Source organism: Lytechinus variegatus, chromosome 19 (genome assembly GCF_018143015.1).
Source record: "Lytechinus variegatus isolate NC3 chromosome 19, Lvar_3.0, whole genome shotgun sequence".
Lineage (NCBI taxonomy): Eukaryota > Metazoa > Echinodermata > Echinoidea > Temnopleuroida > Toxopneustidae > Lytechinus > Lytechinus variegatus.
Window position 1 is genome coordinate 10,160,421 of NC_054758.1, and position 26,376 is coordinate 10,186,796.

Consider the following 26,376-nt stretch of genomic DNA (forward strand, 5'->3'; position numbering starts at 1 on the left):
CTTTGCTGTTACAAATCCCTGTTTTGCGGCTCACTCACATGAGAAGAACAAAAAAAAACCCACGCTGGAAGGAACAGAGAGCTGCATTGGACATGCAGGTTCGCATACTGTATTAACATGATTAAAGTCTTTGGTGCGTGGCGGGCTGTCCATGCTGCCAGCGACATAATGTAATGTTGCAGCAAATTAATTGCATCTCAGTATAAATTGATTTACCTGGTAGTACTGAAAATGACCATGTTTACTTTGAAAATTATGGAGGAATGCGGGGATATTCGCCCTATATTGTTTTCACCGTCGCCTTTGGAAATAAAAGCACGAAGATCGTGCATGTGTGGTATTATTGTATTCATTATCTTTATCAGCGACATTGTCATCGCTAAAATGATTGTAGACCTCATAAGAATAATAGTTATCAAAATCATTATCGTCATAATCATTCTGGTCATCTTCATCATCATCATCGCAATCCCTGCCATAATACATCAGCAACATCATCGTTATCTTCATCATAATTACAATCAATATCACCGCCATCATTATCGATATAGTTAATTTACTTGTTATTTATGCCCGTATGTATTTTTTTCTTTTTCTTTCTTTCACAATTTTGATTTTGCTCATTTTGTAAAGCGCTGTGATATAATCATTGTAAAGAGCGCTATATAAAAACTTATATTGTATTGTATTGTATTATATTGATATCATCATGATTATATCTTCATGATCATCATCATCACCATCATCATGATCACCATGATCACCATCATCACCATCATCATCATTACCATCATTATCATCATTATCATCATCACCATTATCACCATCATCACCATCATTATCCTCCTCATCATTATCATCATCATCATGATCATCATCACCATCATCATCATCAATCATCATTCTCCTCCTCATCACAATCGCTTTCCCAAATATCATCACAGGCATCACCATTTCGACTGTAATAAATAAAGCAGTAACACCAAACCATTACAAAATTGATTGGAGCATTGATAATCCGCATACATTGCTTTATTCGTTTTTCATCATCCCAAAGTCACAAATTACGTTTTTGGTGAGGTTTTGTTGAACGAATATAATTTGATTAATCTTTTGTGCCATGCCATTACCGTACATAATGTATATACATAATAATAAAAAATAAGATTTTCATACTGCGTCTTTTTAATTGATTGGGCCAATACGTCATTGTTTGGTAATACAACACACCGTTGAAGATTTTTTTTCTTTACTTCATATTACTTATTTGTAATTGCACTTATAATATGAACTTTTAATTTCTCCCTTTTTCGGTTTCATAACCAATGCTATCTGCGTTTGGTGGAGTGTATGAGGGTGCATAAGGGTGTGTGCGTGTACTCATCAGGAGCCCTTAACACACACTGCAAAAACACCGGTATTGATTAAACACCAGCCCGGTATCTATATATGTCGATCCACACCAAACCGATATTGGTTTAACACTATTGGTGTTACACTCTAAAAAATGAAGTGCTAATTTAGCTCTTAAAAAGCGTGTATAGTGACTGCACTTGAACTAGACAAATCAGCACTCCGAAGTGCAGTCACTATACACGCTCTTTAAGAGATAAATAAGCACTTCAGTTTTTAGAGTGTATTTAAATGCCAAATTGGTGTAAGACTAACGCCAAACCGGTGGTGTTTCAACACCGATATAGATACCAGGCTGGTGTTATATTAGCACCGGCGTTTTTGCAGTGTAAAGTTTAGCAATCGATCGTACTCATGATTTTTAATCATGTACATGTAATTGTACATTGTAGCCAATGCAATCAACCGTTGAAAATGTCACACGATGAGAGCGAAGCTTTGTGTTACGGGTCCCAGGTTTTGCGTCCCAGAATAAAGGAAACGGGAATTTCCGGTTAGAACCAGTTATATAGTAATCAATATTATTTTCATTTACTTCATTTTAACATCGAGAATGTTCTCTTTATATCAAATACATCTTAAATTATAATATGAGTAGCTCACACCCAGATGAGCAAAAAGAGTTTGAATATTCAATTTCTAAACCATATTGCACAGAAAAAAAATGGATGAAGATTCATTTAACAGTTTAAAGAAACACAAATTTATACTGATATTTTTTACCTGGATAAATATATTCTAATAAAATAAATAAAATAGTGACTGATGAATAGGATACATATTTCACCAATCGCATATTGCGAGTGTGGAGTGCGAGCTGATAATTTGTGATATTCCAACCTGAAAACTAGGTAATCTGAGCATTTTTAAACCAAGTATACAGAATGAGTACCTTACTGAACATGATGCGAGCGCGAACCAAAAATTTTGTTTTTTTAAATCTAAAAACGTGTTATGTTTTACTTCAAAAAGGCATATCATTGTGAAAAGGGCACATTTCATTTTGAAAAAAGGCACTTTCCATTTTGAAAAACTGAAAACTTTAAAAATACCATTGTAGTTCCCTTTTTGTGCTTAGTTTTCAAAATCTCACACGAAATGTGTGCTACCTGTAGTGTTTAGGGTGCAATTTTGAGCGGGGTTTTTGATACCTTTTTATGAAAGTGTGTGACTAAGTTTAAAACGTACTTCAAAGGCTACTCTATACAATACTAGTTACTCTTTGACTAATGGTTAAAGTCCGAGTAGGGTTTTCTAGAACAATGTTGGAATGAGCAATTATCTCGACTACAACACTAGATTACGGAAAGATTGGAGAATATCTTGATTATACCTCGGAATATTAAAGTTTGTATTTTATCTCTGTCGTACAAAAGCATACTCATTCTACTAAAAGGTATAGAACTGCAATGTCGGAGATAGATTTGAGCAGTCACCTATTAGGCCCCGCCCAATCTCGAATAAAGTGACGTCATGAATCACAGCCCAATTAGTGAATCCGAGTCTAGACTCCGGAATCGCAGTTAGATCCTTCTTTCGTGGCGTTGCCATCATTTTCCACGCTCTTTTCGATCTCTGTCTCAGCGTTTCCAGCTGGGAGATCCCCGTTTTCCTTACCTTCCTCGATCTCCAATTCAGCCTCCTAAAAATGAGAAAATGATATCGTGCGGTCAGTCGTACTGGATTATGCATATGGCAAATAGAAACTTAACCATGTGCAGTTATGGTCAATCGCAGAGTCAAACGTTAGGGTATGTTTTTTCCAAAGCTTTCTTTTTAAGACTATCCAAACGTGTTCAGGGTATTTTTTCCCCATGCTTTTTCCCCGGGTTCATATTCTGGCGACAACTTGTTAGGGGCCAAAGCCCGCGGAAAAACTTGTTTAGCGTGTTATTTTGCACAAAAAGGAAAACTCGTTTAGGGGGTATTTAGAAATAATTTGGCCACGCATATCACAGCAATACATTTGACTGTTCCTCGGGCGACAAATCGGCATTATCCATGAATCTGTGGTCAATAAACATGATAAAAAGTGACTGGCTTTTCATGATCACAGTTTTAAATTGGTCAGATCTTATTACAGCGATATAACAACATAATCATAAAACCACTTTTGATTATTCATTTTTTTCCTTGATATTGTTTTATTTTTTAAAATCAAGACCAAAATTGGTAATCATAATGCATATAGCATTTTCATTTATTTGATATACCATATATCACCAATGTGCATAGCCAGGTGCCCCCGATCCCAGATCCTCGGATCTCCAAATCCAGCTCCTTAGACCAATCGGCGTCGGGGTTACACTTCGTAATTCCGAAGGTTCGTAATTCCGAAACACGTAAATTGCCTATACCTCGATGTTCGTTGATCCGAAAACGTAAAAGGGTTCGTTAATCCGAACATTTGTGGCGTTATTCCGGAGGTTTGTTATTCCAAAGGTTCGTTCATCCGAAAAAGAAATAAGGTTCGATGTTCCGAAGGTTCGTTAATCCGAAAACGAAATAAGGTTTTTATGTTCCGAAGGTTCGTTAATCTGAAAACAAAATAAGGTTCGTTAATCATTTCGTTTTCGGACCAACGAACCTTCGGAATTACGAACCTCATTTCCTTTTCGGATTAACGAACTTTCGGAATTACGAACCTCATTTTGTTTTCAGACTAACGAACCTTCGGAAATACAAATGTATGCGGGCGTCGGCACCTCCACAATATCATAATTTTAATAATATCTGAATATCGTCCAGCGCTAAGAGAGCAGAATCAAAATCGGTTAAAATCACACCACGCTGCTTAGTTTGGAAATATCATTCGAAAAATACCAACCCCTTTGTCGGGTGTGTCTAGCTCCTGTTTAGAGAGATGATAGACTATACCAGCTCCGTAAGAATCTCCAACTACGTTGATGGATGTACGGCAACGATCCCTGTAATTAAATGAGGGAAAATCATTAATCACGTACCTGGACAATCTCATGGGGATGGGCAAATAAAATAGTCTGACCACTATGAGGTCAAAAATCGTTGCAATTTCCTGAAAAATAAAGTTAAGAAAAATAAAGTTCAAAGGCCGTCTTTTTTTTCCGAAAGCACTTTGTCTCCATTTTATTTGTACTACTATAAACAAATGGGAAAAGTCACCAACTTTTAGAGTCAAAATCAAATTTATTGACGTGCACTGGAATTGTTTAAAAAATATGGAAGAAGTATATCACAATGAAGAAACACACGTAATTAAGGAGTACAAGGATGAAGATATGAGCACGAACACAGCAATTTTAATTCTTGAATAAAGAGAGATTTTAACAGAAAGCAGAAAGGGAGAAGATTAAGTAGTTAACGTTGTTAAAGGGAGCGAAAGAGAAATGAGAAGACAAACATAAGAAAGAAGAAGAAGAGGAAGAAGAAGCAGAAGAAGAAGAAATAGAAGAAGACTAGAAAAAGAAGAACGAGAAAAAAATTAGATGAGAAAAAGGAGAGAAGGAGGAAGGTAAAGAAGAAGAAAAAGAAGAGGAAAAAGAACAACAAGACGGAAAAGCAAGAAGAACGGAGTATAGAAAAGTCAAAATTTGAGCGCTTACAGAAACCAGTCGACAGCCATAAGAAGACCAACGTCTTCTATTGGAAAACCAACGGCAGTCAATACCAATACCAGGGTAACTATGCCCGCACTTGGTATACTAGCGGCACCAATGCTACCGAGGGTAGCTGTAAGACTGCAAAAACAAAAGGTAGAAAAAAAATAACTTAGAGACAAGAATTTTCCACGACAAACACTTTTACTAACATGACTAATTTCTTTATCATCATCATTGCACTGTTTGTCTTGTTTTCCTTCCCCTTTCCTTTTGAGGCCTTTATCAATTTCAAGCTCTAAGCTTAAGATGGAGGTCTCCCACTTTTCAAAATGTATCATGTCAATATATTTATGTATATATATATATATATATATATATATTCTAAAAAGAAATCAGTAAAAAAATTACTAGTTAATAGGGTCAGCTGGGAGCAACGGTTATTCTAGTCATATTTGACTATTTTCTAGCCGTATTTTACTAGAACATAGTTATTTCTGACTAGAATATATGTCAGAAATGTGATTATCAGTGATTTTCATATCAGTTGCACCCAGCTGACTACTGCTGTAGTCAATTTGACTGATTTGTTTTAAGAGTTTATATATATATATTCTGCTATTTGTTTTAGTAATTTAAAAGAGAAGAAATTTATCAGATATAAATATATTTCAATTAGATTGTTAGAATGTAAATATGGATATGTCATTCATTATTTCATTTGCTTATTATTATGTTATGCCAAGAAAAAATGATCACTCTTGTATATACTTTTGCAATTGGAATGTGGAAATAAATAAGTCAAATCAAATCATCATCATGGTACGGAAGAATTAAGTACTTGATCCTGTAGTGCTTTCGATCATTCCTTCGTGATTACTTTTACTGATCTTTCAAACAACTGACAAACCTGTTATTCTTAAGAATGAAAAGATAGTTTAACCAGATGAGAATTTTTCCATATGAATATTATTATGTATTTAAAGATCGTCGTAAACACCTCAAGACAAATGTTTTTTTTAATGTGAAATATTGAATCGTGAGACAGAAAATCCAAGCTAAAGTTCTGAGCAATTTGATTCGATAGGATGTCATCATTTCACGTTCAACCAAAACATACGTCTTGAGTAAATGAGAACACAATGACAACAAAACTACATATAAACATTTCAACTTGGTCACCAAGTTGAGGCAAGACATGCAAACTATGTATTATTTGTGACAATGAAGAGAAGAAGAAGAAAAAAAAACCTCATATCCTACCTTATAGTGAGGATCTTAGAAAAAGGCATAGCAAAGCCATTCATTTGTCCAATGAAGATGGTGGCAACCGCTTCGTAGAGGGCGGTGCCGTCCATATTGACAGTAGCACCAATGGGCAAAACGAATCGTGTTACTCGCTTGTCCACTTTCAGGTTATCCTCAAGGCAACGAAAAGTTACAGGAAGTGTCGCAGAACTGAGAAAGGACAAAAAAGTGAGGGTTGAAATTACCGCATACATTCGTAATTCCGAAGCTTCGTTATTTCGAAGGTTCGTTATTCTGAAGGTTCGTATTTCCGAAGGTTCGTAATTCCGAGGGTTCGTTAGTTCATAAAAGAAATGAGGTTCGTAATTCCGAAGGTTCGTTAGTCCGAAAACTAACCGATTAACTAACCTTATTTCGTTTCGGAATAACGAACCTTCGGAACGACGAACCTTATTTCGTTTTCGGATTAACGAACCTTCGAAACATCGAACCTTATTTCGTTTTCGGACTAACGAACCTTCGGAACAACGAACCTTATTTCATTTTCGGATTAACGAACCTTCGGAACATCGAACCTTATTTCGTTTTCGGAATATCGATCCTTCGGAATAACGCCAAAAATGTTCGGCTTAACAAACCCTTTTACGTTTTCGGATTAACGAACATCGAGGTAAAGGCAATTTACGTGTTTTGGAATTACGAACCTTCGAAATAAAGAACCTTCGGAATTACGAACCTTTGGAATTGCAAAGTCTAACCGAAATTACAGAGGGGTGGTATCAGGGATAGGAATATAGTAGGGACAGTGCTATTTGGAAAACTCTACCAAACGATGCTGTAACTTCGACCTCTATAGCTGGCTTCCGGGGAGCAACACTGCCTATCATTCAGCAATAAGATGCTGTAAGAGGGACACACACGCACCACCCGCACACTGCACCTAGCACACTGTATATAGTGCACCAAGAATACCACCACAGGATCAGCACCTCGACTGAAGCACTGGCATGCAGCACTTGTCACAGCACAACCCTCCCCAGGACAGCGTGTGCGCTTTTGGGGAGAGTACTTCTTCAAGGTTCAAGGGTTGTCAAATGGCGGAGGCAAAATGATACGATCCTAGAAGTGACTTCTTCCTCATTTTGTGTGATATAATATTCCTTCCTGAAACCTAGGCCTTGCTTTAAAAACATGAAATTCGTGCCCTATAATCGTTGAAAATTATAATGAAATTTTAAAATTAAACTGAACCGAACCGTCCGCCAATATTTTTATGTTGACGACTTCGCCGCCGCTTCGAGGCAGGCATTGTCGATCTCTTGCTATGCAGATGAAGCAAAAAACCCAACAAAAACTACATAGAGTTCTTTAAAGGGACCGGTCTGAACTTGGTCAGATGCTTTTTACTAAAGATGATCTCTGTCTACGTACAGCGCGCGCAGCGATGATATCGAAGTTAATTTGTCGAATTTCGCAAAAATAATACAACATTGCTCCAATCTTTAAGGATTTCAAATCAATCCAGATAATATTAAGTAAATAGTCACCAAACCAATATCAGATTTAGATTTCAACCTTGCGTATTTGAATCCAAAGCTTATTTTTAATCGAAATATCTGAGATTTGAAAGTTAATCCTTATAGGGTCAAAATTTAACATAAAACCATTGTTCGGCCGTTCACAGTTCACAGCTTTATCAATTCTATTAAGCCTGGCAGCGGGTAGCTCGAGCGAGCTACCAAATCGAACTTAAATTATACCATTCAGATGTAACTCACCTAGACGCAGTAGCGAAAGCTGTGAGCCACGCTTGAAGAATGCCTTCAAAGAATCGGAAAGGGTTTGTCCTGGTAGTGGCGTAGAAGATGGTCATGAGAATAGCAAGATGGACAAGAAGTCCGAGCACAACAGTTAACATGTATAAGCCGAGAGTGGGTAAAACTTCTGAGAGGTCCTTCATCGAAAGAATCTTTGCGCAGATGAGACTCATGATGCCCACCGGTGAGTACCTGGGGGATACAAATTTGGGATTTACCAGGGAATCTAGAGGATGCACACTACTATAGGTTCCGGTCATATCGGGGAGTTCCCCCCTGACCAGTACCTAAAATGACGTCATTCATAGAAATAAATTCATATAGAATCAATGATGCATCTCTGAGAACTTTTTTTCACATGAATATGAATTGGGACTGTTACTGCTTCACATAGGTCCAGTTAGGTGGTATCATGCATTTGATCATTTTATGGGCACTTTATTAGTTGTCCAAGAATACATATCCGCACTGTTGCTGCAGGTTGTAGTTGTTTTCTTGGGTTAAATGCGCGTATCATTCAGATATGATTATTTACGCAGCTAAGTTTCAAAGTAGTCTTGGTTTCAGGCCCCTACCGAGAGAAAGAGCTCAAAAAAATAACATCATAAAAATTATTCTCAGAAAACCGAGGATATTTGAAGAACTCTTAACACTTATTTTTAGTGATTTTATGTATTTTCATTTTTAACACACGAGTTGTGTGTTGCCTGTATTTATAAAAAAAAGTGTTGACGCCCTCTACGTACATTCGTTGATTTCATTGATGGTACATGTGGTGGTGGGATCATACTTTGCGTCGGTGTCTTAGATTATATTAAAAATAATTGAATGAAAACAGAAATTGGTGTCCCCACTTGGATGATTAATGATAAGTGAGTCCCTGATTGTCAAATTACAAGAATGTGAGTGTGCAGGTGAGCTTATGTGGAGCTGTGTGGGTGTATGGGGGGGGGGGGCTTGTCAACAAAAGACTTGACAAAGACTTGTCAACAAAAGCATTACGGGCATGCATGTATGTTTGTATATATATGTGAGTATGTGTGAGGGTGTGTGCGTGCTCTGAGGCCCCCCCCCCCAAAAAAAAAAAAAAAAAAAAAAAAAAAAAAAAAAACTTGCCCCTAACAAAGTTTGTACAGAATTGTCCAATTACATACCACATAACAATGTTGACAAGTTGCATGGTGAGCTCGGACAATATTTCGAAGAAATCCACCATAACCCGACCTTTCTCTCCCATTCTACTCAAGAGAATACCGAAAGGGATGCTAAAAACCAGGAGACCTGGAAAGAAAAAAGGGGGTATGATTATGCACCTCAGGTTTTGGAACAAATCGCATTTGGCGTATTTTCTGGAAAAAAGCAATGAATAGAATCTAATTTTTTATTCATGGTTCAAAATAACTGACCACACATTAATAGAAAACCCCACGATCTTACAAAACAAAAATATCAAGAATCATTCTGTAGATTGTTATAACGGGGAAATTTTTGTAATTTAACAAAACTCATGTCCAATTTGAACCAAAAAAAGGGAGGAAAGGGTTATATTACAATAAAATTATATTATTCTTCATTCTTTTTACACAACGAAGATAAGATTACATTTTTCTCAAGACTCTGACATGTCTGATGCAGGAACCTTAAAACTTAACACTTAATACTAATGTATCACTTTATTGCAAATTGTAAGCCTTTATTTTGTAGTTAAGGCCATATTGGTTTAAATTATAGCCGATGGTACGATTGTCATGACAATATCACGGTTAGATATCGAAGTCGTTTTTTATTCTTGTAAGGAAGGTAGTTTAGTCAAAGATTTGAAAATAGCCTATTCGTACGATGACTTCCACTCTTAGAAAATTTATCCTTAAAGGGGAATCCAGCCTTGGCCATAGAATGTTGTGTTGGGAAGGAGAAAAATGAATTAAACAGAATGGTGAAAGTTTGAAAGAAATCGGACAAGCAATAAGAAAGTTATAGCTGCTTTAAAATTGAGATCACTAATACCATGTAGATATCAAATTGGCAACTGGGTATGTAAATTATGACAAGGGGCAAGGACAACTTTCCCATAGGCCATGTACTTTATTATCAGGGATTTGTGGTTTTCTCCTGATTACCCATTCCCCTGGGGCAGTAATCTAAATATAACCCAGGTAGTATATTGTTTAATGTCCTCATGAAAGAAAAATACAATTTGAAATAAAACTTTTGGGGAAAATGACATTTTAGCCATAATATGTATTGAAGTACATGGAAGAGTAGTCCTTGCCTTACATCACTATGACATCACATAAGCGGCCAATTTGAAGTCTCCATAGGTATAGTGATTACCAATATTTACAACTTTTAAAAATTCATAACTTTCTTGTTATTTGTCCAATATTGTTCAAACTTTCACCTATCAACTTGTCTGATTTTTCTTTTTCTTATAAAAACAAGTTTTTATTTGGGTTGGATTCCCCTTTAAAATAAAAGAAGTTTCTGCAGCAGAGTCTCGAGAACACCTGTAATCTTACTAGATTGCGTAATCTTACAGGAAATTGGTATTTGGTGTATGTAACCTTACAAATTTCCTTTAATAAAAGTTCACATTTTCCCCATTTTTAAACAGACCTGTTCTGTTAAATTGCAGAAAAAATGTTCTATGAATTTACAAAATGATTCTGTTATTGCTTTGTGCAAAATTTTCTCTTTTTTGTGTAAAATCAGGTTTTTTAAAAGTGTATAACGATACTGTATGTTTTCAGATGTTTCTTTGTTTTGATGATGAACCATAAATGTCAGGATTTTGTATCCATAAACTTTGAACTTGAAATTGTTTTCATATCTGATTATTCGCATCAAATGTTACATTTTGTTCCAAGATCGGGTCGTTCACCAATCGTAAGGTGTGCAGTGGCCTATCATTTTTGGCCATTTTTTTGCTCAGCGATGAAGTGCCCATCCTGTATATAATTTATAATTTCCCAGGATATACCCAGGAGCGCCTCCCCCCCCCCCAAAAAAAAAGACCCAAAACGTTAAAAATCCTCATCGCATATACACAAATATCAGGTCGTTGTACTGGATTTACTCGAAATGAACTGTCATGGACTTGCTACGTTCTAACATTCACATTCTCATTATACGTCAATATGATTAGATGTCACCAGATGCCCATAATTGAAACTGATCCAAAATTGACATATTGTCATCTAGTTTTACACTTTGATTACTTTGAACAAGATCCAAGTTCTCCGTGCCAAAATATTGTCTTCCTTACTCGTCAGATTACGGAGTGTTGATTGCTTTAAAGGGACGTTCAATGAATTTGTTCATGTAATAGAAGATAACTATCCACCGGACGTCTACTCACCGGACAACCACCCCCAGGACAACAAGTTCCCAAGGACAACTACTCCTAGGACAACAAGCTCCCTAGGACAACTACTCACAGGACAACAAGCTCCCTAGGACAACTACTCCTAGGACAACTACCCCTCAGGACAAATATTCTCTAGGACAGCTACCCCAGGTAAACTACCCTTCAGGACAACTACCCCGGCATAACCACCCCCAAGGACAACTGCCCTTGAGGACAGTTAACCAATCCCTGTGTCTGTTTACCTCTACCCGTGTGAGCAGTTAACCCCAGCAACCACATCCCAGACGATTACCCCCCCCCCCACCATCTATTACCATTTATTGGTGTTATCATTATTATTTCTATCACATTCAAAATTAAACCCAGGTAAAGAACAAAAGTGTTTACAAAAATTAAGAAATACAGCTAACATTCTGTCCATAAACAGGCTCATACAAATAATATAACAATTTATCAGTGTGAGGATATGAAGGGTATGTTTATGATTTTAGGCGAGGCGAGCCGAGGGAGAACGTGTGAGGTAGTTAGAGGGCAGCTGGTCAATTCAATTCTTCAATTCTTTTTTTTCAATTCTTTTTTCAATTGGTCGTCTCCTCCCTCACTTCCGCCCTCTCCAGCCTGAGAAGGTTTTTGTTTTAATGCTTTGCATCATGGTCCTTCTTTCTATTATTTGTTTTAATAACATTGCCAAAGTTTGTTGCCGATTGGTTTCCATTCTAGGGGTTCTTGTTCAAGTAAAAGTACGATATTGCTTTAATGGAATGATATACATGTACTCCGCTTTCTCCTCGTTTTTTCTCTCTTTTTCTTTATTTTCCTGATCACTGTAATATTTTGTACACTAGTATATTCTATTTATCTTTGATTTTTTATGTAACTTTTATCGTGGAATTTGATGTAAATGATTTGAATGTTGATGATTTATCAATAAAACCATAAATAAAAAAAAGATATAGCAAATTATTCATTATTAGCGGATTCATTACAAGTCAATACAATTGTTATCATCATGGTCATCATCACTATCATTACCATCGCCACTATACAGCATTGCTGTTGCTTTAGATCAAATAAAGTTCGTGTGATGAAAAACAATTAATTGAGTCACGAATATCTTACCGAGCACATTCATGCCATCTTTGTAGCTTTTTGAGATAGTTGTCTCAGTTCCATTTACTACTGACTCACACATTCCCGTCTCGGATGCATTTTTCCAAGTACAATTGGCATCCTGGAAGGTATCATTGGGTACGAGGACCATCTTTTCCTTGATTCCATAAACGGTCATCGCCTGTACGTTAAAGGAAGATCAGCCAGATAAACGGTTTTCGCATAGATAGGAGGGCAGCATAGATTTCGTGAGCCTATACTTGTATATAACATCTATAACATAAACCCATCTACACCAGACAAAGGAAATTACAATTGATACAGTGTCGAAAATCTGTCTATCGGACGGTCAATCGGATCGGGGTCGCCCTAGCCACTAACCCCGTCTCTGTGGTCTAATGGTTAAGGCACCTGCGGTCAAAGCTGGGGGCCCGGGTTCTATTCCCGGCAGAGACATTTTTCGGCATTACCAATTTTTTCTCCAAAATTCAGATAGCTCTGGGGGAACTTTGATTTAAGCTACGCCTACCATTGTTCTCTTCATCAATTTCTTTCACATAACATGTATCATTTATTTTTAAATTCTTTAATCTTTGCCTATTATTCAAAGTATTATGTGATTATCCTTTCCATCGGTAGAAACCTTAAAACTTAGACTGAAGGCGTGGAGCATTGTGGGCCAGTGGATTAGTCTCCGGACTTTTAAACAGAGGGTTGTGGGTTCGAATCCCAGCCATGGCGTAATTTCCTTCGGCAAGAAATTTATCCACAATTATTACCCAATTATTAGTTTTCATTACCCAAATTTGGGAAGAATTTAACCTAGTTGTGTGAACAGTAATGTCGCCCAGGGTGGGTTAAAGGTTAGACATTTTTCTGCCCAACTAATTTAAGAGTGTAAACTGTCCGATAAAATGACACTTGTCAGGTAAAACGTCCAAGTCTTTTCACGAAACGTTCCTTGTATTTCATTTCCCTTTCTCTAAAAAAAAAACGCACGCGGACTGTGGTGGTTTCAAGTCCGGAAAACCGATATGGGTCATAATATTTCAACATGGATTGCTAATAACATGAATAAGGTCTAGTAGCTAGAATAGGCATCTTGAAGATGCTTCGAAAAGGGTCAAGTACAAGGGTATTATTGTCAACGTCTTGTGGAAAAGGCAGAGTTTGGATCGGATAGGCTATTAAATAACTTCAAAACCTTGAGAATGAGTTAGCTCATGCGATTATCTCCCAGTTTTTTCTCCCCTTTTTTTGGGGGGGGGGGGGACACATAACATAATGCAAACTATGCTTTTCAGTGGATCTCACCATTACAACAAAAAAATTACAACATATCGTGTATTACAATTTTTTATATCCTGTACGCTTTGTTTGTTGTCATTTATGTTATTTCAATTGATGCATGACATGTAATTTTTTTCGTTTTATGTTCTTGGAAATAAACGAATTATTTTTACAAGTTTCTTTATCTGCTCGTACAGACCTTGGAAATGAAATTTCATGGCAAGGCAAGTTTTACACAAGGCATATGGGATTATTATCTTATTTTTATTTTTTCAAATTAGAATTGCACAAAAATATCCAAGGTCGACGAAAAGGGGATCAAGGCTAGCCCAAAAGGCGCCCACGGCCGCTGCCCATGATGGATTTGGATAAATGGTGACGCAGTGGAAGAGAGAGAGTCCGCCCCAACGAGGAGCCATGGATTCGATACCCGGACTAGTCACACCTAAGACTTCAAAAAAATCAGACTTTCTATCTTCTTGTCAAGCACTCGACGTACATAAAACGAAGAGGGCTGGGGTCGAAAACAATTATAAGTGGCTACCCAGTTAAATAAGAATTATAACTGATTAAAGACCATACCTGTTGGAAACATGCTTGCACCAGATTAGAGGGGAACAGATTCCTGTCGGAAAGGAAAGAGAGAGAGATAAAGAGAGAGGGGGAGAGAAAACTGTAATTGAGAATGGAGGAAGTTAATTTATTATCAATCAGAAGTTATTATTAGCAGATGATACAAGGAACGATTATGAGAATAAACATTAATGAAAGATACAGATATACTGCTTTGATAGATTACAAGTGACTTTGAAAGCATGTGCGGTGACATGATAGCTAAGTGGTAGAGCGCCCGCCTCATGGACGGGAGGTCGTGGGTTCGATCCCCCGGCCGAGTCATACCAAAGACTTATAAAAATGGGACCTTCTGCCTTCTTGCTTGGCGCTCAGCATTTAGAATGGAGAAGGGTAATAATAACATATTATGTTATGCAGGGCCCGCTGGAAGAACAGCTTACAGCTGAGAGTGGCTACCCTGGGTAAATAAGAGTTATTATTATTATATTTGGTTTGGGATGACGTACTCCGATAGGCCGCCCCCTGTACAAAATTCAAAATTCGAGCCGGACGACTCTCCGTCCCTTCTCCTTGATCGCCGCTAGTGGGGGGGGGGGGCGAACATCTCATAGCCTTTTTATTAGCTATTTATTCTCTTTTCTTCATCCAGTTTCTAAATTTCCCGTTTATTTCTTTACTAATGGAAAAATCATTCAAGAGCGTTCGCCAATCAGCACTAACCCCTCCCCGGCCTACCCTCGCTTTAGACCTTTTATAGCCTATGCACTTACGCCATTATCACTCCACCATTTTGAGGCCACCTCACGACTCACGATCCGTTTGGAACAAATCGCAGTTTGCTCATTTTCAGAAAATGTGAATGAAAAGTAAATTTGAGATTCAATTCAGCTAAAAGAAAACTATAATATAACAATTTTGGATGATTGCAAACCTTTAATACTTTGAAGTAAAGGCGACATTTGTTTCAAATCGCAGCCAACTGAATCGTACGATTAATATGACGTCATCACGGCTAGAGATTGAACGCGTTTTTATTGTATCAAAGATGATAACATATTCACGTGTTTAAACCCGGGGGGCCACTTCCATTCACGAGTGGATACCATGCGCGACCATGGGGTCTCGAAAAGCACCCTAAACACGTAATTTCCATATTCTGAAAATGCACCCCTTAACAAATTTTGGCGTGTGAAACCCTACCCTTAACAAGTATTGGAAACAAAACGATACTCTTGGCAAATATTCCCTGAAATGAACCCCTAAACAAGTACAGGAATGTTTTATTGTTACGGGTCCTTCGGTCGTCGGCTTAACCTTATTTGGTTTAGTATACGACCCCACCTTCTACACCTCGCGAAAATCGGACTCTAAACACGAAGTTTTGGGGCAAAAAGGACATCCATTTTAAAACATTTTAATTTTGTTTTATTATCCCCGCTAATTCGACCCTAAACACGTAATGTTCCTAGCGAAATAGACACCCTTTTTTCATTATTTTCGTGTTTTTGACACCCTTATCACGTTACGTACGTAACGTGCCCTATCGTGAAAAAGACATCCTTTTTACGTGTTTTTTGGTCGCGCATGGTGTTCACTCGCCAATGTAAGTGCCCCCCCCCCCGGGGGTTTAAACATAGGCCTATAGGTGTTCGTACGATGATTTAGAAGTACATTGCACAGAAATATATTCCATGTCTCAATATTAGCATCAAATCCAAAACCGAGACGCAGACCAATCGTAACGTGTGCGGTGGCTTTTAGAAGTTGATGCATGCGTTGGTAATCTGCAGTTGGCACACCAGTGACAACTCCGTTCATGTGTGTGTGTTTCAGTTTTGTCAGAAGTGTATCAATCAGAAATGATTATTTACGTCTGGGACCGACCTTTAACGTCACCATCCGAAAAACATGACCAAGGCTTGAACCTCGAACCTCTGCATCAATTTATACCTTCCCCACAGCTTGGATTACAGGCGCACGCCACAACGCCCAGTTTATGCATATTCCTATATTCTCTGAGGGAGGGCGCTATAAGATTATGACGTCATGTACATAAGGTCTTACGATTCCTTTTATCGGATTGAGAGATGGAAGATCGACTTACCTCAATATATCAATGAACGATTCAAGGGGATCGGTATCGTCTTTTCTCTCATCGTAATCGACCTGATGGTCTTTGCCCGTCCTACCAGGACGAATAGCGAGGACGACAATGATCCCGACGATGACTGCGACGCAGGATGTCGTGAAGTAATAGACGAGAGCCCTCGCTCCCAGCTTGCCACATGACTTGGTATCAAGGCTCGTCAAACCTTTAGGTAAAATGCGTGGGAGATATTCTCTTAATTTTGATGTTCATAATGATTTACACCTCAAAAACTGTCCATCTAATAAAAAACACATGATTATCATATATATATCCTGAAAAATGGGATTCCCCACATAATTTTGATACTATTTTCATGTGGTCTAAGTTTACGCTTGGGTGACCAAAAGGTACTCCCATGATTTTATTTAAAATTTGACCTGTGCCAAAGTAAGATAGAAGTGGAGCGTTTCATGAAAGGACTTGTCAGACGATTTGTCCGACAAGTCCACTTTTATCCGACAGTTAACATAGTAACATTGCATCTCAGCCAATCAGAATCAAGCAAAGATGTGAGATCTGACAACTTGTCGGACAAAAAAGTATTGCATCGCTCCACAGATGTTTATGAAGTCATAATCGCATTGTGGATACATTTTTTTTCTATTCAAATATACTGTACATTGGGATTGTTAAAAAAAAACTGTTACACTTCCTAATTCCGAAGGTTTGTAATTCCAAATGTTCTTTATTCCGAAGGTTCGTAATTCCGAAACACGTAAATTGCATATACCTCGATGTTCGTTAGTCCGAAAACGAAAAAGAGTTCATTAATCCGAACATTTGTGGCGTAATTCCGAAGGTTCGTTAATCCGAAAAGGAAATGAGAGTCGTAATTCTGAAGGTTTGTTAGTCCGAAAGCGAAATGAACAACGAACCTTATTTCGTTTTCGGATTGACGAACCTTCGGAATAACGAAGCTTTGAAATTACGAATGTATAGAAAATAACACCTTTTAGTTCATGATATTGGACTGTCGATTTTATGAGATGTAAAGGGTTTTTTTATCATTTATTTTCTTTTTACTCACTCGGAATAGCGCAACAGTAGGCAGCTATTATTTTTCATATACTCTATACTGCGCAAATCAGGCTTTCGTCGTTTCATATAGAAGCTAAATAACAACATGCATATGAGTTGAGTAAAAATATCCTCACATGCTGTGTAAATTTAACGCAGTGTTATCATGGAGGGCTGGTTGTGCCTGGCTGCATTTATACATACTAGATATCATGGTATTTCACCAAACTAACACCCTTGCTCCTTTCTTTAATCAATATTGGTTAATTTTTACCCAACCTTATTAGAATGTTTGTTTCAGGTGTATGAGGCAGATAAATATATTTTACTTCCGCCAGTAGAAATGTGACATGCTTCTTGGTGACAGCATATTCAACAGGATAGGGCTTACTCGAAATAATATAATTTGATTAAATATTACAGCAAAATCAAACAAACACAACACTGACAACGTCATAAAAATAATATTGGATGAAATAACAAGGAAGTGAATGAATAAGTTGCGCATCATTTCAGTGAAACAATCGTAAGCGTATACCGTCATGACTAAAAGCTGATGATATCATGTCTCACAAGTCTTGTAGCAACCGTTATCTCCGTTTTTACAAAATAAATTTCACCAATGATGATCTTATATAATAAATCAGCGATCAGTATTTTTTCCATGCTTTGAAAAAGAAATAAGAATACCTTTGTATTAGACAATCAAATACAAATCACACGTGTGGGGGAGGGGGTTTGAAATATTAGCTCATTCATTACATAATGATGGCACGCGTAAAATAATGTTTCGATCAACACAAAACCCCAAAATAAATAAATGCCACAAAAATTATTTGATACCATAAGAATTATTTTGTTATCTTTCATTCACACTTTACAAGCTTTGCTTTTTATTGGATCCCCTCATTTCCATTTATGCTCTATATTATACTGGGTTTTTTTTATGTTTTACGAAGTAAGAATGCGCTATAAAATTGTACTTGATTTGTATTGCTTTATATCACTTTGTATTATGTTTGGAATGGAAATGAAATAAAGAATTGAATTGAATTGAAATTCGATTTTGAAGATTTTTTTTTTGTAATAAGTTGTTTGGTAGATTCCCCCTTTTCACTCCAATTATACTATTTCCGGTCGTAAGGCAGTCCTAAACAAAGTATATGATGGGTTGTTTATTGATATATTCATATTCCACAATCATCAAAGTACATTTCGTAATAAATCATGTTTACAATGAAAAAAAAAATGCATAACACATGCAGGACTGAAACGTAGCAATGAAATGAAAAAAAGTGGAGGGGCCTACTAAAAAGCAGTGCTTGTAAAATGTAGACCCCCTATCAAAACTTTATACAAGGTTAATATGATACAAAGAGAGTAAAATAATCATCAAAATTCTATACAATTATACAGATATAAAATCTGTAACACAAATGTATATACACTATATACAAAATTAAATATTGACTTTAAAATGATCACAGGGTCCTCGAACTCGATGACCGGGGGAGGGGGTCAGCCCCCCCCCATGCACTTTTTCAATAAACGTGTACAAAGACCGAAAAATTAAAATCTGATTGTGTTTTACTACACGTTCGATCAGCCTCCCCCACCCTCCCCACTTTCAAAACCGTTTTGCCATGTTGTTAATTCTATTTTTACCATTTTCTGTTGCTAATATCACTTTTAGAAAATTTATCCTTAGAATAATAGAAGTTCCTGCATCAGAGTCTTGAGAACACCTGGAATCTTACCAGATTACGTGATCTTACAGGAAATTGGTATTTGATGTATGGAACCTTACAAAGTTCCTTTAAGAAAACACCCTTTTCCCCTTTTTAAACGGACATGTTCTGTTAAATTGCAAAATAATTCCTGTTTTATGAATTTACAGAATGATTTTGTTATTGCTTTCTGTCTTCTCTTTTTTTCTTGTAAAATCAGGGTTTTTTCTTTATTTTCTTACCGGTAATCAAGCTCGATACTATCAACGGCAGGACCAGCATCTTCAGGAGCCTGACCAGAACATCGCCAGGTAAACCAATGATCTTGATCGCTGTGCTGCTAGGTTCGGCATTCCTCAGGACACCTCCAAAGAATATACCAAGGATCACACTAGCAAGGGTCAGCACCAGGAGCAAGTTTGCTCTCAACTTCGTCAACAGAACCATGCCAATCTCCCTCCAGCCCATCGATCTGAAGTCCCTGAGGGATCGTCGGGCGTTCCCCTGATGGGTCTCCGGCCCCCTGCTCCCGTCTTCATGGATTTCAAGATCAACCACTTTGTCATTCTCCATCCTGTAGAAGGGTGTTCTTCTTTGAGTACTGTTTCCGAAATGAGGTGTGGAATCATAAAGAGCCGGGATAATAGATAACTGCTACTTGCATATCAGAATACTTAATTATGACGTGTCTGGCCTGATAAAACCTCGTATCTAAAAAGTTTTTTTTTTAGTGCAGCTTAGAAAAAGCCTCATGTATTTTTTTTAAATATAGCAATTGTGGCAGTCACATTGGCGGCGGAGCCAAAAGAATTAGGGGGGGGGTCCACCTGAAATTTTGTTATGGACACAGGTGAAAAATTTGACAAGCAAAAAAAAGTTGTCAACCTTAATTTTAGGGGGGACCAGAGATATATTTTTTTTTGGGGGGTCCATCTGAATTTAGGGGGGACGCAGGAAACAAAACTGACAAGCAAAAAAAGGTTATCAACAAAAAACTGGGGGGAACCGTCCCCCCCACCTCAAATTTAGGGGGACCTGTTCCCCCGCGCTTCCGCCGCCTATACGCTCATATCGCCTGAAAACAGTCTCCTGTTACCTGTGAAGAACTCTAACGAGGCAAAAGAAGGTTGTTACCTATGTTATAACTCTAAAATCTTAAAAAGCTTATTCTCAGCTGTATGGCATCAAAATTATTTAAATTTTGAGAAACGATATTTTATCAGCCCAGCCGGCCGGCCACGATGGTTTATTTCCGATTCGTCCAATTGCCAACTCGTCTACTATCATTTGCTCTACCATCAGTTCGTCCCCTATCCACATGGTCTTCTTTAATTTAGTCTAATGCCATTCCGTCTAATAACCAGTTGGTCCAATAGCCATTTAGTCCATATACCATTTGGTCTAATTGGACAAAGTGTTAAATTGTGCAAAATGAATGAAAATAAAATGGATGCTAGACCAACTGGTTATGAGACGAAATGGTCATAGTTGAAATGGTGATTAGACGAAGTGATGATTGAACCTAATGGTTAATGGACAAAATGGTTGTTAGAAGAAATGTTGACGGACGGAATGTTGACGGACGGAATGGCATTAGACTAAATAAAAATAGACCATGTGGTGAGTGGACGAGTTGGCAGTAGGGGAATTGGCAATTTACCGCCACGACGAGTACATAAATTATGCGGTACCGGTCATGATAAATTAATTTCGAGTAAATCCAGAAAAGGAAACGCAATAAGGATTCAGGTCAGTTTTTCAGTCACTTCGAGGACTTTTAGGTGGAATTTCAGGATATATATTACGCACAAAATAAGAATCGATCAATTCTCCATATTTAACTCAATTTAGCCGCCAAGAGGTGATCTTGGTCTGTTCTTGTATTAATACACTTGTAGTAGCATGCCGTTTTAATACCAGTTATCACTGTGATATTATGATTATGCAGTGGCGTATTGAGCCAAAATATTCGAAGGGCACAACGTATCGTGTTGGGCAACATTTAATTTCTATATAGCCTGTTTAAAAGGATAATCTAAGTTATATATAATTTATTACACATTAAAAGAAACATTGGATAATTGTTTATCCGTTCCATTCTATATTTCAACTCGCCTTTTAGACATGTCCCTTCTATTTTTTTTCTAGGTTTGGGGACGTTTGGGGGTCTAGAGGTCCCCAAGGCCCCATCTATATACACCATTGGGCATGTAAGCTCGCATCATTATGTGGTTTTTTTTTCATGAATTCCGCCGGTGCTGAAAATGAATTTCGTGTTGTTCATGAATATCTACGTCTGTTTTAAAGGACAAGTCCACCCCCAACGAAAAGTTTATTTGAATAAAATGAGAAAAATATAGCAAACATGTTAAACATTGAAAATTTCATGAAAATCGGATGTAAGATAAGAATGTTATGACATTTTGAAGTTTCGCTTAATTTCACAAAACATTTACATGCACATCTTGGTCAGTATGCAAATGAGGTGAATAATGACGTCATCCAATCACAATTTATTTTGTATATGATAATATGAAATATTTTGATTTTCTAATTATCATGGGAAACAAAGTTTTGTTCCTCCCTGAACATGTAGAATTACCATTATTCAATCATTTTTGGTTCAGTCAAGTTGGTCCTTTTTGTCACATCGGTAAAAATTGAAATATTATATAATTCAAACAATAAAAACCAAAGAAATAGTGAGCGAGGGACATCATAGATTCTCTCATTTGCATACCACTGAGTTGTCCATACAAATGTTTTGTGAAAAATAACCGAAACTTTCCAATGCCATAACTTTCTTATTTTACATCCTTTTTGATAAAACTTTCAGTGTTGTGCTTGTTTGATTTTTCTCTGTTTATTCAATTCAACATTTTTTTCTGAGTTGGACTTGACCTCTAAATGCAAACATATGTTCAATGTTTCATGAATATAATCTATTGCGGTTTGAACGTACTCAAGTTAAGGGTCTGAAAAACGGCAAGTTTAGTACGTGCTAGTCTTTGTGTGGAGACCCAATCGTTGATCTTTGTTTCAAGCAAGGCAAGTGACAGATTCCTGACTTTAACCAAAGTACTAGGAGAGATGAAGTCCCTATTAATATGGTGTACATTCCGCGCGCATCCTAATATACTCTGTTTGCACTTATAGAAGCCAGCCGCCACACACTGCACGTATGTGTGTGTATTTGAGTTTTGTCAGACGTGTATCAATCAGATATGATTATTTACGTCTGGACCGACCTTTAACGTCACCATCCGAAAGACGTGACCGGGGCCCGAACCTCGAACCTCTGCATCAATTTGTAACTTCCCCACATAGCTTGGATCACCGGCGCACAGGCGCACGCCACAACGCCCAGTTAATTTGAAAGGATCAATGAGCATGATGAGTAACAATTAAATAAAAAATATAAATAAATGAATGAATAAATTAAAGAATGAATAAATTAAATAAATAAATAAATATGTAAATAAAAATAAATAGATATATGAATAAATAAATAAATAAAAATAAATAAATAAATAAATAAATAGGTTAGGTTAAACACACATCTCAAGAGGAACATCATCTGAATCGCCGATGATTATTCATATGCATTATGTTTTGTATTATATTTTTAATTTGTACACTTTATTTTCCAATGTCAGAAGAAAAGCAAAAATACGCTTTAGTTGAATTGTATGTTTTTTTTATTTTGTATTTATTTATCTATTTACCTATTTATTTATTATGATGATCATGATGATGATTATTATCATCCCTTTTTTTTTGGGGGGGGGAGGGGAGTACAACTCTTTATTGTTGACAATTCCCTTCATCGGGAAGGGAATCGCATCACAATTTCCCGGGTGTTATTATTTTTTAAAGTGGAGGTGCCGTGGCCGAGTGGTCTAAGGCGCGAAGCGCGAGCTGAAGATGTGACATTGTAAGCATATTCCGTTATCATAAACACATTTCTTTAAAGAAACAAATAGTACGAGCGCGAAGTGTGAGCTGAAAATTGTTAATGTTCAGATCTGAAAACTGAATATATTAAGCACTGTTTAATCATAAAGAGTATCCCTATTTCACTAGAGATAGATAATACCTGCGAGAGATAAACTTTGAGTAATCCTATACTACCAATGAAAGGGACGTTCTATGCTTGGTTTGGCATGCAAATAACATCCAGAGAATAGTACGAATTGTGCGAACACCGGGAAAGCGAAAAATATGTCTTGTCCCTTCCCTGGTGTGACCCCTATATGTAACGGCCTTTTACACTCTAACAAACCTTTGGTACAATGAATTACGAGCTAAAACAAAACCAAATACTCACATTGAAGAAAAGGGAGACAAATCAGATGTTTTGATAAGATCACTCTCCTTCTGCTACCCTATAGATGTCCAGCGAATGAAATGACGAGGAAAATGAATAATATAGCATTACTTTCCAAAATTGATAATTTGACCTATATATATACCAGTATGAACTCCTTACTCATGGATTTGCGCATGCGTGTTCCAATATCTGACCAGAAAATAATATCAGTCCGTAAAGGGAACCAAAACAAATTAAAAAAGCGATATGTAGGAAGTTTTGAATATGATATTTGAAGGCCCCGAGCCAGAATTCTTTTTTTTTTCAAAGTCTAAAATATCATATTTTTTCATGATATACTATAGGATTGTTGTTTGAACTTCCTTCTTCGGGGATTTATGTAGGTGAATCACTCTTTGAGTTCTAAAGAAATGAGAGTTTCAATTCGTTTCGATATATTTTGAAGGTTTTTACAATTTAGTAAAAATACAGGCAACTTATGACAAACTTCAAAGCTGACATAATAATGGGATTGAAACAGTAAAAGAGGTGAAAAGGCACTATGTAGTGTGGTTTAATAATGTCTGGTTCCCTAGTTATTCCTAAATCCGTTAAGACAGGGGGGGGGGGGGTTCGGGCATTTGCTCACGCTGGCCCTGTTCTCTGGAATGATCTTCCCCTGACAGTCCATGAATGCACGTCCATTGATACATTTAAGCGTTACCTTAAAGGAGAATGAAACCATTGGAACAGGATAGCTTGTGTGAAAACAGAAAAAATCAAAGAAACAGATCAACAAAAGTTTGAGAAAAATCGGACAATAAATGAGAAAGTTATGAGCATTTAAATATTGCAATCACTAATGCTATGGAGATCCTCCCATGCGACAATGTGGCAATGCGACAAGGATGTGTGATGTCACTGATGAACAACTCTCCCCATTACTTTAGTATATATTTCACTTGAATTGCCTCTTTTATCACATGTATCCATAGATCATGTGTTCTTTCTACATGAGGGCATGTGATACATATTTTTTAAAAATACATCATGGATAAAGAGTTTGTATCATCATAAGAAAAAACAAAAAGAGACATTTTGAGGGTATTTTATAGTCCACCAAAAGGAAAGTTGTTCATCAGTGACATCACACATCCTTGTCGCATTGCCAATGGGAGGATCTCAATAGCATTAGTGATTGCAATATTTAAATGCTCATAACTTTCTCATTTATTGTCCGATTTTTCTCAAACTTTCTTTATTCTTATTCTTTGATTTTTCTGTTTCAACACAAGCCTATTTGTTCCAAAGGTTTCATTCCCCTTTAAGACTCGTCTATTCAATGCTTCCTACTCTTAATTGTTCCTAAATGTATTACTATTATATTTGCAATTTTTCTCTTTCGTTATTTCTTTCTTCTTTCACTGCGCCTTGGGCACTCTGCCGAGTGGATTTGGCGCATTACAAATCACATATATTATTATTATGACAAGGGTTGAGATGCAGTAAGTGGATTCATTGGGAACCCTCTGAAAAAAAACAAAAAAATGAAAGAGACAAAGAAGCAAATGGAACAAGGAAGGAGGAAAGAAAGAAAGAAAGAAAGAAAGAAAGAAGGAAGGAAAGAAAGAAAGAAAGAAAGAAAGAAAGAAGGAAAGAAAGAAAGAAAGAAAGAACGAAGGAAGGAAGGAAGAAAGGAAGATAGAAAGAAAGAAAGAAAGGAAGAAAGAAAGAATGAATGAGTGAAAGAAAGAAAGACAGAAAGGAAAGGGAATTAATGAAAAATATAAAAAAGAAAATGAAAACAAGGAAAAAACGAAAGGAGAAAATGGGAAGTAAAGGGGGAGGTAAAAAGAGAAGATAAGAGAAAGGAAAATAAAGAAGTACAGGGGGGTTCTCTTCCTTGTTCATTATTCTTTATTCCCCCCTTCTCCCTTTGTTTTCCTTTCCTTCTTTAATATCCCTGTGTTTCCCATTTTTTTCCTTCCCTGCTTTTCTTTAATTTTTCTTTCTCTTCTCTTCTTTTTTTTTCTTTTACTTCTCATTTTCTCCTTTCGTTTTTTCCTTGTTTTCATTTTCTTTTTTATATTTTTCATCAATTCCCTTTCCTTTCTGTCTTTCTTTTATTCTTTCTTTCCTTCCTTCTTTCTTTCTTCCTTTCTTTCTTTATTTATTTCTTGCTTTCTTTCTATCTTTCTTTCTTCATTTCTTTCTTCCTTTCTTTCTCTTTTCTTTCTAGTTCTCTTCATTGGCTCCCTCTTCCCATACACTGTTACCCCCCCCCCCCCGATTTTACAAAAAATAAGGTTTTGCAGAAAACAATAACAATATCATTCTGTAAATTCATAAAACAAGAATTTTTCTGCAATTTTATAACAGAACAGGTATGCTTAAAAAGGGAAAAGGTGTTTTCTTAAAAGAAATTTGTAAGGTTCCAAACACCGCAAATACCAATTTCCAGTGAGATTACACAATTTGGTAAGATTGCAGCTGTTCTCCAGACTCTGCTGCAGGAATTCTTTTATTATAAGGATAAATTTTCTAACGTGCACCCCCCTCTCTAATGCTGTACCCAATCGTCATCACGCGAGTCTTGTATTTCCAAACTACGTCCATGATTACGTCTGTCATTTGTCGCACAAAACTAGAAGGATCTCATTTCCAATAAACCTACATTTCTAAAAGAGGAATAATATTATCAATATATCACTTTCAGCGTCTCCTCAACTTCCTCATATTTCCATCTGCATGGTATTTTTTAAAATATATCCACGATAA

General features: G+C 36.8%; 1 protein-coding gene across 1 annotated transcript; it reads right to left on the reverse strand.

The window, feature by feature from the left end:
* Positions 1-2,390: 2,390 nt before the first annotated feature.
* Positions 2,391-23,750, reverse strand: LOC121406250 (excitatory amino acid transporter 2-like). The gene is made up of 11 exons (XM_041597270.1): positions 23,617-23,750; positions 19,532-19,890; positions 16,501-16,708; positions 14,403-14,445; positions 12,540-12,711; positions 9,208-9,334; positions 8,015-8,245; positions 6,252-6,446; positions 4,995-5,129; positions 4,241-4,340; positions 2,391-3,055 (listed from the first exon to the last, which is right to left on the reverse strand). The coding sequence occupies exons 2-11, from the start codon at positions 19,860-19,862 to the stop codon at positions 2,918-2,920; spliced, it is 1,680 nt and encodes a 559-aa protein (XP_041453204.1). The 5' UTR covers positions 19,863-19,890; positions 23,617-23,750; the 3' UTR covers positions 2,391-2,917.
* Positions 23,751-26,376: the final 2,626 nt, after the last annotated feature.

Coding starts and splice junctions, on each gene's coding strand:
- LOC121406250 (XM_041597270.1), bottom strand. CDS start 19,862: ATGGAGAATGACAAAGTGGTTGATCTTGAAATCCATGAAGACGGGAGC. Junction 4,341..4,994: donor ATGGCTGTCGACTGGTTTCT/GTAAGCGCTCAA, acceptor ATTTAATTACAG/GGATCGTTGCCGTACATCCA. Junction 3,056..4,240: donor TAGACACACCCGACAAAGGG/GTTGGTATTTTT, acceptor TCTCATTTTTAG/GAGGCTGAATTGGAGATCGA.